Source organism: Hydra viridissima, unplaced genomic scaffold (genome assembly GCF_058129835.1).
Source record: "Hydra viridissima isolate aposymbiotic clone 2 unplaced genomic scaffold, HvirCarnegie_v1 scaffold_12, whole genome shotgun sequence".
NCBI classification, from domain to species: Eukaryota; Metazoa; Cnidaria; class Hydrozoa; order Anthoathecata; family Hydridae; genus Hydra; species Hydra viridissima.
Genome location: NW_028324311.1, coordinates 15,267,541 through 15,278,437, shown reverse-complemented (window position 1 = coordinate 15,278,437; position 10,897 = coordinate 15,267,541). Strand labels below are relative to the sequence as shown.

The 10,897-nt window shown below is 35.2% G+C and overlaps 1 protein-coding gene across 1 annotated transcript; it reads right to left on the bottom strand.

The window, feature by feature from the left end:
* Positions 1-1,467: 1,467 nt before the first annotated feature.
* LOC145189366 (extracellular calcium-sensing receptor-like) lies at positions 1,468-4,392 on the bottom strand. The gene has a single exon (XM_080065982.2). The coding sequence runs from the start codon at positions 4,283-4,285 to the stop codon at positions 1,592-1,594; it is 2,694 nt and encodes an 897-aa protein (XP_079922108.2). The 5' UTR covers positions 4,286-4,392; the 3' UTR covers positions 1,468-1,591.
* Positions 4,393-10,897: the final 6,505 nt, after the last annotated feature.

Genomic DNA, 10,897 nt, shown 5'->3' with positions numbered 1-10,897 from the left:
CTTGACATTTATTTTATTTAAATAAAAAAAAGGTTTATACTAACGGAAAGTTGATTAATAAGCCACGCTGATACCAAAATCAAATTAAAACAATTACAAATTACTTTTTAAATGAATACTGCAAACAGTTTGTTTACATTTTTATCCTCTCATAATGGCAAAATTTTCAAAATCACATTTTTTAGACATTTTTCTTCTTCGAAAGGCTTAATGAAAATAATTTAATTAAATTGTGCGAATATATTTCACATTTAAGCATACTTATAAATACGCGAAATTCGGGACTTTATTTCTTTCTTAGATATTTTATATTTGGCTAAAGAAAAGAAAAACATATATTGGAAAAAAAGAACAACAAAACTTTAATTTTTTTTTTTTTCCTCTGAGGCGTCGTGTTATGGAAGTCTAAATGTCACTAACAAAAAAATTTTAATACTAATTTTTAATGTCAGCGTTGCAGTCTACTGCCATGGAAGTTACTATTTTTAGTGTACGTTTATGTCAGCAAAAAAAGTATATTGTTGACATGTATTTTTTTACTTCACAGATTTACTATACATTCATAATCGAATTATATATATATATATATATATATATATATATATATATATATATATATATATATATATATATATATATATATCACCGTAATAAAACAGGTTTTGCAACTACTTGTTTATTTTTTAAATAAATTTTTTTGAGGCATTTTTATGGTTAATTAGGATGTGTAGTTTATTTTCTTACAGGCAACTTGCAGACTTTCCCCCGTTTTATTTACGTTTGTAAGCGTAGTAAAAATATTTTAATAAAGAAAGCCACCAATTCCTTAATTTAAACATACTTCCACACATTAAAATAGTTTTTTTTTTATGTACGTTCAAATAAATATAGGTTCAATAGGTTTATATATCGAGCTGAAATTTTTTTATAAATTCTGTTTTTAAATTTGTTTTTTAACCTCTAACCAAACTTCTTGCAAGCTGCCGAGTTGTTGTTACTGAGTCTATGTGTGGATCCAGATTGCTGATACCAGTCAGTTGTACCTACTTAGTAGTAAAGTATGAAGAAAGAGTAAAAATGAAATTATCATTTAAATTTACATGTTCTTCTCAAAGTTGGGTTATGCTCAACACATTTAAAAGAACAAAAATTTTAAAATCTTTAAAATTTATTTTAACACATACTTTGCTGTTTATTGACCATTTTCATGGCCCGTGTTTGTAAACCCCAAAAAAATTCATATTTATCAATTCAAAAAAATACAAATAATGTATTTTTGAATTTGAAAGTTTCTCGAAAAACCTTTGGTGCCAAAAATTTAACGAGATACCTTAGGAAAATATTTGATAAAAAGTCACACTGTTAAAAGTATTTAAACACCAAAATCGTTGGAACTAAAGAAGCCAAAGAGCTGGTTGAAACCAGTTGAAAAATGATAAATCTTATAACAAAATTTAAGTTGCCTGAACATCCTAATAAACGTCATAAATTTACTTAGAGTACAACGTAATAAATTTACACCAATTTACTTTATGCATTTTATCCATTTAAGATTAATCAAAGAACAACATGGCATCGGATCTTTTTCCTCCTAAATTGTTTTATCATTTAATTCATCATTATCAATCGAGGATATTTTTGTCGCTGTCGTTTCTGCATCGCTGGTCATAACCCTATGAGACGATGTTTTTTTTGGCTCAACAGCATTTACACGTTTTGATTTTTTGGCCTTAGTCTGTTTTGCTTGAATAAAAGATGCTCCGTGTCGAAAACGTGCATACCCCACATAAACTTTAGGTAAAACTAAGCAAGCCATGAACGTGAAACCCAAGACGCTGGCTGTAAACGCCATCACCACCGCCTGAAAGTTTCCTTTTACGTACTTAAAAGTGGGTAAAAAAGCAACAATGATGATGCATAATGCAATAGTCGTGAAGCTTAAAAATTTTGGCTCGTAAAAGGTATGCGCGTTATTCCGCTCACGAAAAGCGCAAAAGGTTGCCGCAATAAGCAAAATAAAAGGGACGAACGTTGAAACTAACCTAGCCGCCGTAAACTCCAAGAAGCAACGTTTCTCAATCTTAAAATCAGCTTCAATGGTTGCTAAAGGATTTTGTTCTGAATCAATCCTGACCCACGCAAATATTGTACCTAACTCCAGAAGAAGTAGCAACATCATAAGCATCGACTGCATCAGAAACAACCGCCCCTTTAAAAAAGGCTTTGCATTTTTTTCGAGGTATTTTTTTAAAAATTTAGTCTTGATGATCAGAAATGAAGAAAAGCCCATTAACAATAAAAAAAACGCTCCGTTTCGCACGTGACACAACGGCAATGATGGCTCAACTATATGAAGAAATCCAAAGCAAAATGTCAAGAAACACAACAAGCATGACAATGTAATAATGTGCGGAGATGATTCGTCTGTTAAAATAAATTGCCGAAACTTAAAGAGAAGAATGCCCGAAGCAAAAGAAAAGAGCAGCCCAATACCACTTGCTATAAAAATTGTAATTCCTTCTGCATTTTTAAAAGTTAACCAGAAAACAGGCGTAACGACACAATTAATATTATCACTCGTGTGATAACCTTTGGGGCACGTTTTACACTTTGACGCCATTATAGTATCACTGTAGTTTGTGCCTTCGCACTTATTGCATTCCCAACAGCAATTAGTCTTGGAAATGTAATACTCTCCTTTTTGGCAATTCTTGCTACATTGAGAGTCTGGATACTTATTGCTAATTTCTTTAAACCAAAATGGCCATTGGATTTGTTCTTTATTCAGCACGAGACGATTCGTGCGGGTTTTGCTCCAATTTCCGATGGTTTTGAATTTTAACGCACCGTTAATGAATTGCAAATTCTCAATGGAATAGAAGACAAAAGAAGCGTCACCCGATTGATCGAACCCAACAAGGTCTTGTGCGCTATTTAAGAACGAAATGTTTCTCACTATGTCAGTTAAAGCAGAAGGATCGATTTTTGGAAATAAACAAGTTTGGCCGTGCTTACAGTTTTTTTCTAGAAACACGTAAATAGCGCGAGTGAGAACTGTTGCTGCATCTATTAAGTTGCTAGTTTTTTCTCCGAGACTCGACAATTTTTGAACCAAGGAATTGATTATAATAGAACAGTTATTTTCCCCCCTAAGAATTTCTTTGTTTATCGAAATGTTTGTCGGTTCACATTGAAAATTATTTTTCAAATAGTTTTTTAGCCACGTGTTGCATAAATAATTTGTCTTCACTTCGTTTTCCACGTATTCTACAAATTTCGGTAGTGCTTGCTGTTTCATTGAAACAGATATTATACCATGCAGCTGATTTTTAAGTGTTACATTCATGGTTTCTGCAGTAGGGCTCCAAGGGTCACTTGTCAACCAAATGCGCTCTAAACCCGTTTTGTTTGCTTCCATCAAAATATTTTCTCCTATGCAAAAGACATAACAAAACAGGATGACAACTGTGGCATTTGATCCTTTTATGATACTGACTGCTTTATTTACGGCGGATTTAGTATTTAGTAATGAGTTAACAGGTATGAAAAATTCGTTATCTACACAGATGCTAGTGTTAGCTGTTCGATTTTTAAGATCACTGATTGCAAGTCTTCCATAGTCGTCATCTGAGCCGATAGCAATGATGTAAGTCCAATTGAAAGTTTTTATTATGTCCAGCATAACTGAAACTTGATGAACGTCAGATGGAATTGTTCTAAAAAAAGACCTATATAAGTTTGTATTACTTAACAAAGGGCTAGAAGCAGCATGGCTGATAAGCGGAATCTGATACAACGACATTAAACCTGCGAGCGGAATAGTTGTAGCACTTCGATCGGTCCCAATAAGAGCAGTAGCTGGTTGAATGTTGTCGGGATTTGTTTGGTTGACCCCTGAGCAGTGTAAAAACTCTGCCCGACATACAGAGTTGCTGCGCACCATTGATACAAACTCAATAGCTATAGACATAGTTACTGGTAAGCTTCTGTGGTCATTGTCAAGACGTAATCCAATATTAGCCCACTGTGTTAAGTTAGGATTTTTGTTTGCGTTATCAACAGCGTATTGAACAGCGAATGCATTTATCAAGCCATAAAGGCTCACAACATCATATGAATCGTCCTCTGTGAATTTAAGTACTCCTTGAATAGTGTAATTTCCTTTTTGAATACTAATGAGGCGGCTTGGATATTTATTATTTATAATATAGCTTTTTTGCAGACATTGATTTTGGGCCATTCTATATTTTATCGCAGCAAAAAAAAAACAGATTTGAAACCACATTTTTTTTTTTTTTTCTTTCTTGCTTGTTTTCTAAATAAACTTTATTGCAAATTTTGGCTTGGGTGTGTATACCTAAAAAATCTTGAGTTAAATATCATGCTTTTAAAAACAACCAAAAATACAAACTTACTTTCAAATTGTCTGGCTGTAAGTCGACTCACCAAGTAGTAAAACTAGAATTTACATTTCAGAATACAACAGCTCCATAAACAAAACAGCAGAAACTTTCAAAAAACATGTATACATAACTACTATGATTTGCGGGTTCTGGCTCATTGATACTTTTCCTATACTTAAGGGTTCTGACTCATTTCCATTTTTGCGCAGGATTTTTTGCATATTTCCATTTTTGCGCAGGGTTCTAGCTCATTGATACTTTTCCATAGTTAAGGAATGCAAGATGGCGTCGTGTTTTGTAATGTAAAGTGTTGTCTGAATATTTTTTCCCGTTCTAAAATTATTTCTTTGCGCATTTTCATAATGAGATGACATTATGAAAAAAAAAGGTTGTGAATGTCTTAATTTATTCTTTGTAGTAGTTCAAGTATGGAAAAAGGTGTTTATATTTTTCTCTTCGCGTTTCTCTAATTCTTTGTGCATGTTGTTTTTGTCGTTGTTCTTCAAATCCATGTTTTAGTAAGAGTTTAGTATTGATATGAATGGGTAAGGTATTTACTTTTTTAATTTTATTAAGATAATTTTCATCAATTCTTTTTTTGTGATTATCATCGTGGAATTGTATAACAAGTCTGTGTAATTCTGGGTCAAAAGTGGGTTTAATTATTTCCTGTAGTTCGCTGTAAAGGAATTCCTCAAATTCTTCTTGTTCTGTAATACTCATTTTTTATAGCAAGAAATTTATTTAAGTCATTTTCAAAATTTTCTTTCATCTGTACATTTGATCCTTTGGATCAATGGAAATTCTTCGATTTTTTAAATCCGTTTGCGGATTCATGGGAAATCTTCGATTTTTTAAGCGTAATAATAGACTTGTCCTAGAAGAAGGTAAAAGCTTCCGGATTGACCGACTTGAGCATCACCAGAGTTGAGCGTGACAACGAGTCTTCTACCAGCTGCGACAGTAGGAATAGAATCTGCTTCTCCGAAATTTCTGTAAAAGGAGATGGTGGTGGTGGATACGATGGATGAAGTGGATTGATACAGCAGTCCTGTAGATTTGTTGTTGAAGGAAGTCACATTTGATCCGTTCCATGAGGATAAGTAAAAATCTTCTAATCCAGAAGAGGAAAAGAAGCATGTGCTGTCACCGTCATATCCTGGAAAATACGTGTAATTGTTGGTGTTGTACGGTGTCCAAGGAGTGAGAACAGTACCGTTACCTGGAGGTAAATTCCCATCGTACATTCTAACTCTAGATTCCCACCAGTTTCCAGAGGCGCCAATGATGTGCATCCTGATGTATTTCAACGACACACCATTTCCTTTTCCGTTGTTGTTCATCAAAACGTATTCGCTGCCATAAGTGGTGTTCAAATATCGAAACGTTCTGCAGTACAGCTTGAAAAGAGGGATGGTTGCAGGAATGGAAGCAAGTGTGGAAATGAACGGTTGAATCCAATACGTGATGGCAGTAGCATTTCTGTTGACGAGTTGAATGGAGACGTCGTTTCTGAAAGGCATGTCCAACGTGAAATATCCTCCCAAGGAAGTGGTGTTAAACATGTTGCATCCCTGCAAAGAGTTGGTGTAAAAAGCTCCTCCCAAAGGAGAAAAAAGCAAATCAGTGGCAAGTCCTGTTTGATCCACACCGATTCCTTCCGTGGTTTCTGCATAATTCCCTACATTGATTTCTCCATCTGTAAAGATTCGAATGAAAACTTGACCTGGAATATTAGTACCAGAGGTGCTGTATAAAGCCAGCCACAATCTTCTCAGCACACCAGATTTTCCAGAAAACGCAAACACAGGAGAAGTCGTTAACGCCGCAACCGTCTGAGACTTAAACCCCAAACTGGTAAAACTGGATCCTGGAACGACACTGGTCAGACTCGATTTTTGCAACAACAAGTCCACATAATTTTTTGTCGCTCCATCTTGTGAGTTGCTTGGATCAGTCACGTTGATCAATTTGTGAGAGTTCAAATCCAAATCTGCATTTCCCACAGTCGTTCCACCTGAAGCATGCGTGTCCACATAATTTTTCGTAGCTGAATCCGAAGCTGATGTAGGTTCTGCTAAATTAGTTAATTTGTGCGACGTCATGTTAATGTCGGTGTATGAAATAGTGTTGTAAGAGACTTTGGTGTCTACATACCCTTTTGTCGCTGCGTCTTTTAAAGCGGTAGGATCAGTTACATTAATCAACTTGTGAGAGTTCATGTCGATGATCCCTGTGATCGTGCTGGATCCGTCTGTTTTAACACATAGACTCGAGCTGACGTCGACGTAATTTTTAGTGGCAGCATCATGCAAATTGGTAGGTTCGTTCAAATTGATGGCTTTGTGAAAATTTAAATCCAAATCTGCAGTTCCAACTACAGTTCCAGTACCACCTGTCACGTGATTGTCTACATAATTTTTAGTGGCGGCGTCGTGTGCGTTGGTAGGTTCACCCAGGTTGATGATTTTATGAGAGTTGTAATCCAAATCTGCAGTGATGGTGCTCGATCCGTCCGTTTTAATATAAACGTTGCTGGTTGAGTCTGATGCAAGATTATCAAAATAAGCACTGAATTCGCTTCTGTTGAATTTGTCAATCATTTTTTAATGGGAAAAAATTTTTTTAAATGGGTGAAACTTTTAAAAAATCACCAAAGGGTGTTGACAACGTCTTGAAAGCTGTCTCCCTCTTCGCATTTTTTCAAGACGTAAAGACACAAGTGTCCACAATAAGACGTGTTTCCAAATTGAACTCTTTCACTGTTGTAAAAGACAGGACTTTTCAAATAGTCAACGAGCTCGACGAGAGGTGGCTGAGCGTAAGAGTCAAAGCTGAATTTTTTGTCTCCGTCTTTGAACCAACACACCCAATGAAACCCATCTGTGCTCGAATCCCCTCTGTTAACAATTCCACATTCTTTTTTTCTTGGCTTTTTTGGCAACGCGTCTCTGACAAAAACTCCTCGAAAGTTTTTTATTTTTAGTTTTTTTGCTGCTTCCATCAACTGAATAGTGGATAAAGCCTCGTTTGGTAAAACAATTCCCTCCACATTTATTTTTTTGTTTCTCATTTTTTTATTTTGTTATTTTTTTTTTAGATCTTTCAGATCCTTGAAAAATTCTTCGAATTTTTTTAAATTTGTTTCTACTCACCTTTATCACTTACCTTTTTGTCTCCGCGATTACCCCTCTGCACTCTTCGATCAACCTTTTTGACTTACCTGAAATTTCTTTGTTTTCCTCGATTATCTTTCTGCACTCTGCGATCAACCTTTTTACCTCTGCACCGTGTTCTTCCTCTGCCTCTGCCGATTTTTTTAATTTGTAGTGACCATAAGCCAACGTGTGTATTCCATCTTCCAAAATAATCCTTTTGTCGTCGTTAGAGCTGAGTGCGACTTTGTTGATTTCTTCGGTGTAGACATCGTGATGATGAGATCGTAAGACATTCATTTTTCTGAGCTGTTCTTCTTTAGTCATTAAGCATTCTTTATAATCTTGATGAGTGATGTGCTTTTCAACTACACATTTCTGAATTCCTTTGCATTTTTTCTCTTCTTTTTTTTCATTAAAGACCTCATAAGAGTAGAGCTTAGGACGAAGCCCAACAAACTCTTTAATTTGCTTACCACCTGTTTCATCTTTAAACTTACCGATAACCTTTTTATTTTTAAACCCAACGTCAAATCCAAAGTTTTGAATGGCAGGATGATCTTTAGGAAAGTCGCTCGTGTCAAACTTGCTTTCAACGTCATCGGCAATATCTTTGTAAAAGTCTTCCGTTTCTATTTCATAAAAGAGCGAGTCAGTATCAGTCATGAGTAATTTCAGCTTATCACCGTATTTAGGTTTCATGTAGTCGTAGTGATGTTCATACATGAGGGTTTTGCTGATGTCTAGGATGCTCATTCCCAAGAAAACAGGTTTGTCGTAAAAAACAAATGTCTTTTCCATGTGAACCGCGATTAAGTTTTCATCAAAAATGGTGTTTCGTTTATATTTAATTTTTTTAGATAATTTTATAGCTTCTTTTCTCGTGGTAATGAGTCTAACGTCAACGCGTTTTAGAATATTCTCCATGGTTTTCCCAAAGACAGAGTTGTTCATGAGTTTGAAAAATTCTTTATCAGATTCGTTTGTAGCTTCTTTTCTCTTATCGGTGTTGAGATCAATGTACTTTTTAATGAAAGGTTCTTCTTCAAAGGTGATACCTCGATGAATTTTAGTAGTGATCAACCCCATTCGTTCATAGAGTTTTAGGTTTTCATGGTGAATGACATATTTTTCCTTGTTGTTTAAATTGGGAACTAACTTTTCCACTTTTCCAACGAGCATTCTTTCAGGAGCTAAAGGGTAATCATTGTGTAAATCGTGAAGACTTTCAGGATAATCTAAATCAACTTCGAGAATGCAAGGCATGGATTTCCAATTTAAAAGTTCATCCTCAGTCATCCATCTAAATCCTCTAACTGGAAGGGGTTTGCTCATAGCATATCCATAAAGATTATTGGCGTCTAAATACTGAAGGAATTTCGAATGTTCTGAAGGTTTATAATCATCACTCATGTATTTGTTGTTAGCAGTTCCATGTCGATTGGAGATCATGCAGATTCCACCGCGTATTCCTTTTCGAAACATGTTGAGCATATCAATATCGGTTATAAGCTCTATTACAACTTCAGTTTTCTTTAGCATAGCATCCCAAGCCAAACCAGGGGAGGTGTAATACCAAGCAGGATCAAGACCGTAATGTTTCATGCAAGTGTCTCTAAAAGTTTCAAAGGCATCTGCCAGTATCAACACATCCGACACGTTGTACAAATCGTGATAATCTCTGAACGTTTTGCATTGAAACGTACTCCAAACCTTTTGCGCATGCGCGTATTCTTCATCGCTTATTCCCTCGTGTTTAAGTTTTGAGAAAAACGCTTCTTTTGGCGGTAATTGCGTTTCTTGAAATTTATCGAATCCGTCCACCCAATCGTAAGGGTACACTCCTTTTTTACAAAGCAAATTAAATTTTTCACCTTTAAAATGTAATGCAAGGCTTTTAAACTGCTCTGGCTTTAAATTTTTAGACAAAGTATCCAAACTGAAGGAAAGGAATTTAAAGCTGTCGATGAACCTCAATTCAATTTTTTTGTTTTTTGGTTTTCCATCTTTTCCAATGTACTCTCCCACTTTGATTTTTTTCGAGAAGCTGATATATTTTTCTTCATTGTTGGGTATACAAGTGATCTTTCCACCTAATTTCTTGATAAACAAATGAGTGTCGTAACCAGACAAGTTATGAAAGACAACAGGAATGAATTTTGGAACTTGAAATTTTTTATTGCAATCGTCGTGAGCCGCTCCTCGATATTTTCCAGTAAAATGACAGTGATCGCGTACTTTGTCGTCTTTGAGATTTTTATTGCAAATGTGGCAAACTGTTGCGGATTTGAAATTATTTTCGTCCTCTTTTGTCAAAACCATCTTTTTTTTCTCGATTTTTCCAAAAATTTCTTTTATTTCTTTTTCCAAACTTTCGACAAAAAATTGAGCCACGTCTTGGTTCTCGTTTGACGATTCGGAAATGGATGGTTCAACATCATAAACGGTTTCATCAAAACATTTGATGTAATAGGAAAAGGAACTTGGAATGTGTCTTTGAAACTTTTTTGTGTAAGACTGGTTTGAGTTGGGAGCGCACGAGTCTATCGGCTTGATAAAGCTTTCAAAGTCAGCATATACGATAAATGGAACCCTCATTGACTTTCCGATGCCTTTAAACTGAAGAGTTGCACCCTTTTTAGGAAGTTCAATTCTCATTGACGCGTTTTTATAACAATCTTCTCGATGTTTTTGAAGCTTTTCTTCTTGATCATAACGTTGAAGACACCTTCTGCAAAAATGTTGTTTTCTTTTACCTTTTGATGCTGAGGAGCCGGCAAATCGACTGAAACTATTAATGAGACAGTAATGTTCTGTGTCTTCGTTTTTAATATACAGCAAATCAACATTATGCTTTCGATCGAAAAAGTCAGATACTTTCAAAGGGTTGGGTTTTTTATTTTCATACTCAAAAACGTTGATGCTAATGTCTGGATTATTTTTTTCAAACTTGTCAATATTATGGTAATTCACAGGAAACTCCATTCCTTCCCAATTCAGCTCTTTTGACTTTTCAATCAAGTCTTCATCAATTCTTTCGTTGTTTTTATTTTTCAGATTCAACGCTCTGGTAACTGACCATTTAAAGCATTGATTGTCGTTGTTTTTCATGTTGATGATTGCTTTTTTGTCTTTTAGATCGTCAGTCAGCTCAATGTAGGATCCACCGCTGAGAGGTGTGTAATCGATAAAGTTTATATCCATTCTTAAAATCTTAGATAGGGTGCTATTGGAACCTAAAGCATTGTATTTGACACTACTTTCCAAGACTTTTTCTTCCATCTCGCCCATGAGTTCTCTTACATCTGTAGCTGCTCGAATAATTTCCGAGCTGGATGA

Bases quoted from the DNA above. Each gene is read 5' to 3' on its own strand.
- LOC145189366 (XM_080065982.2), bottom strand. From the start codon at position 4,285: ATGTGGTTTCAAATCTGTTTTTTTTTTGCTGCGATAAAATATAGAATG.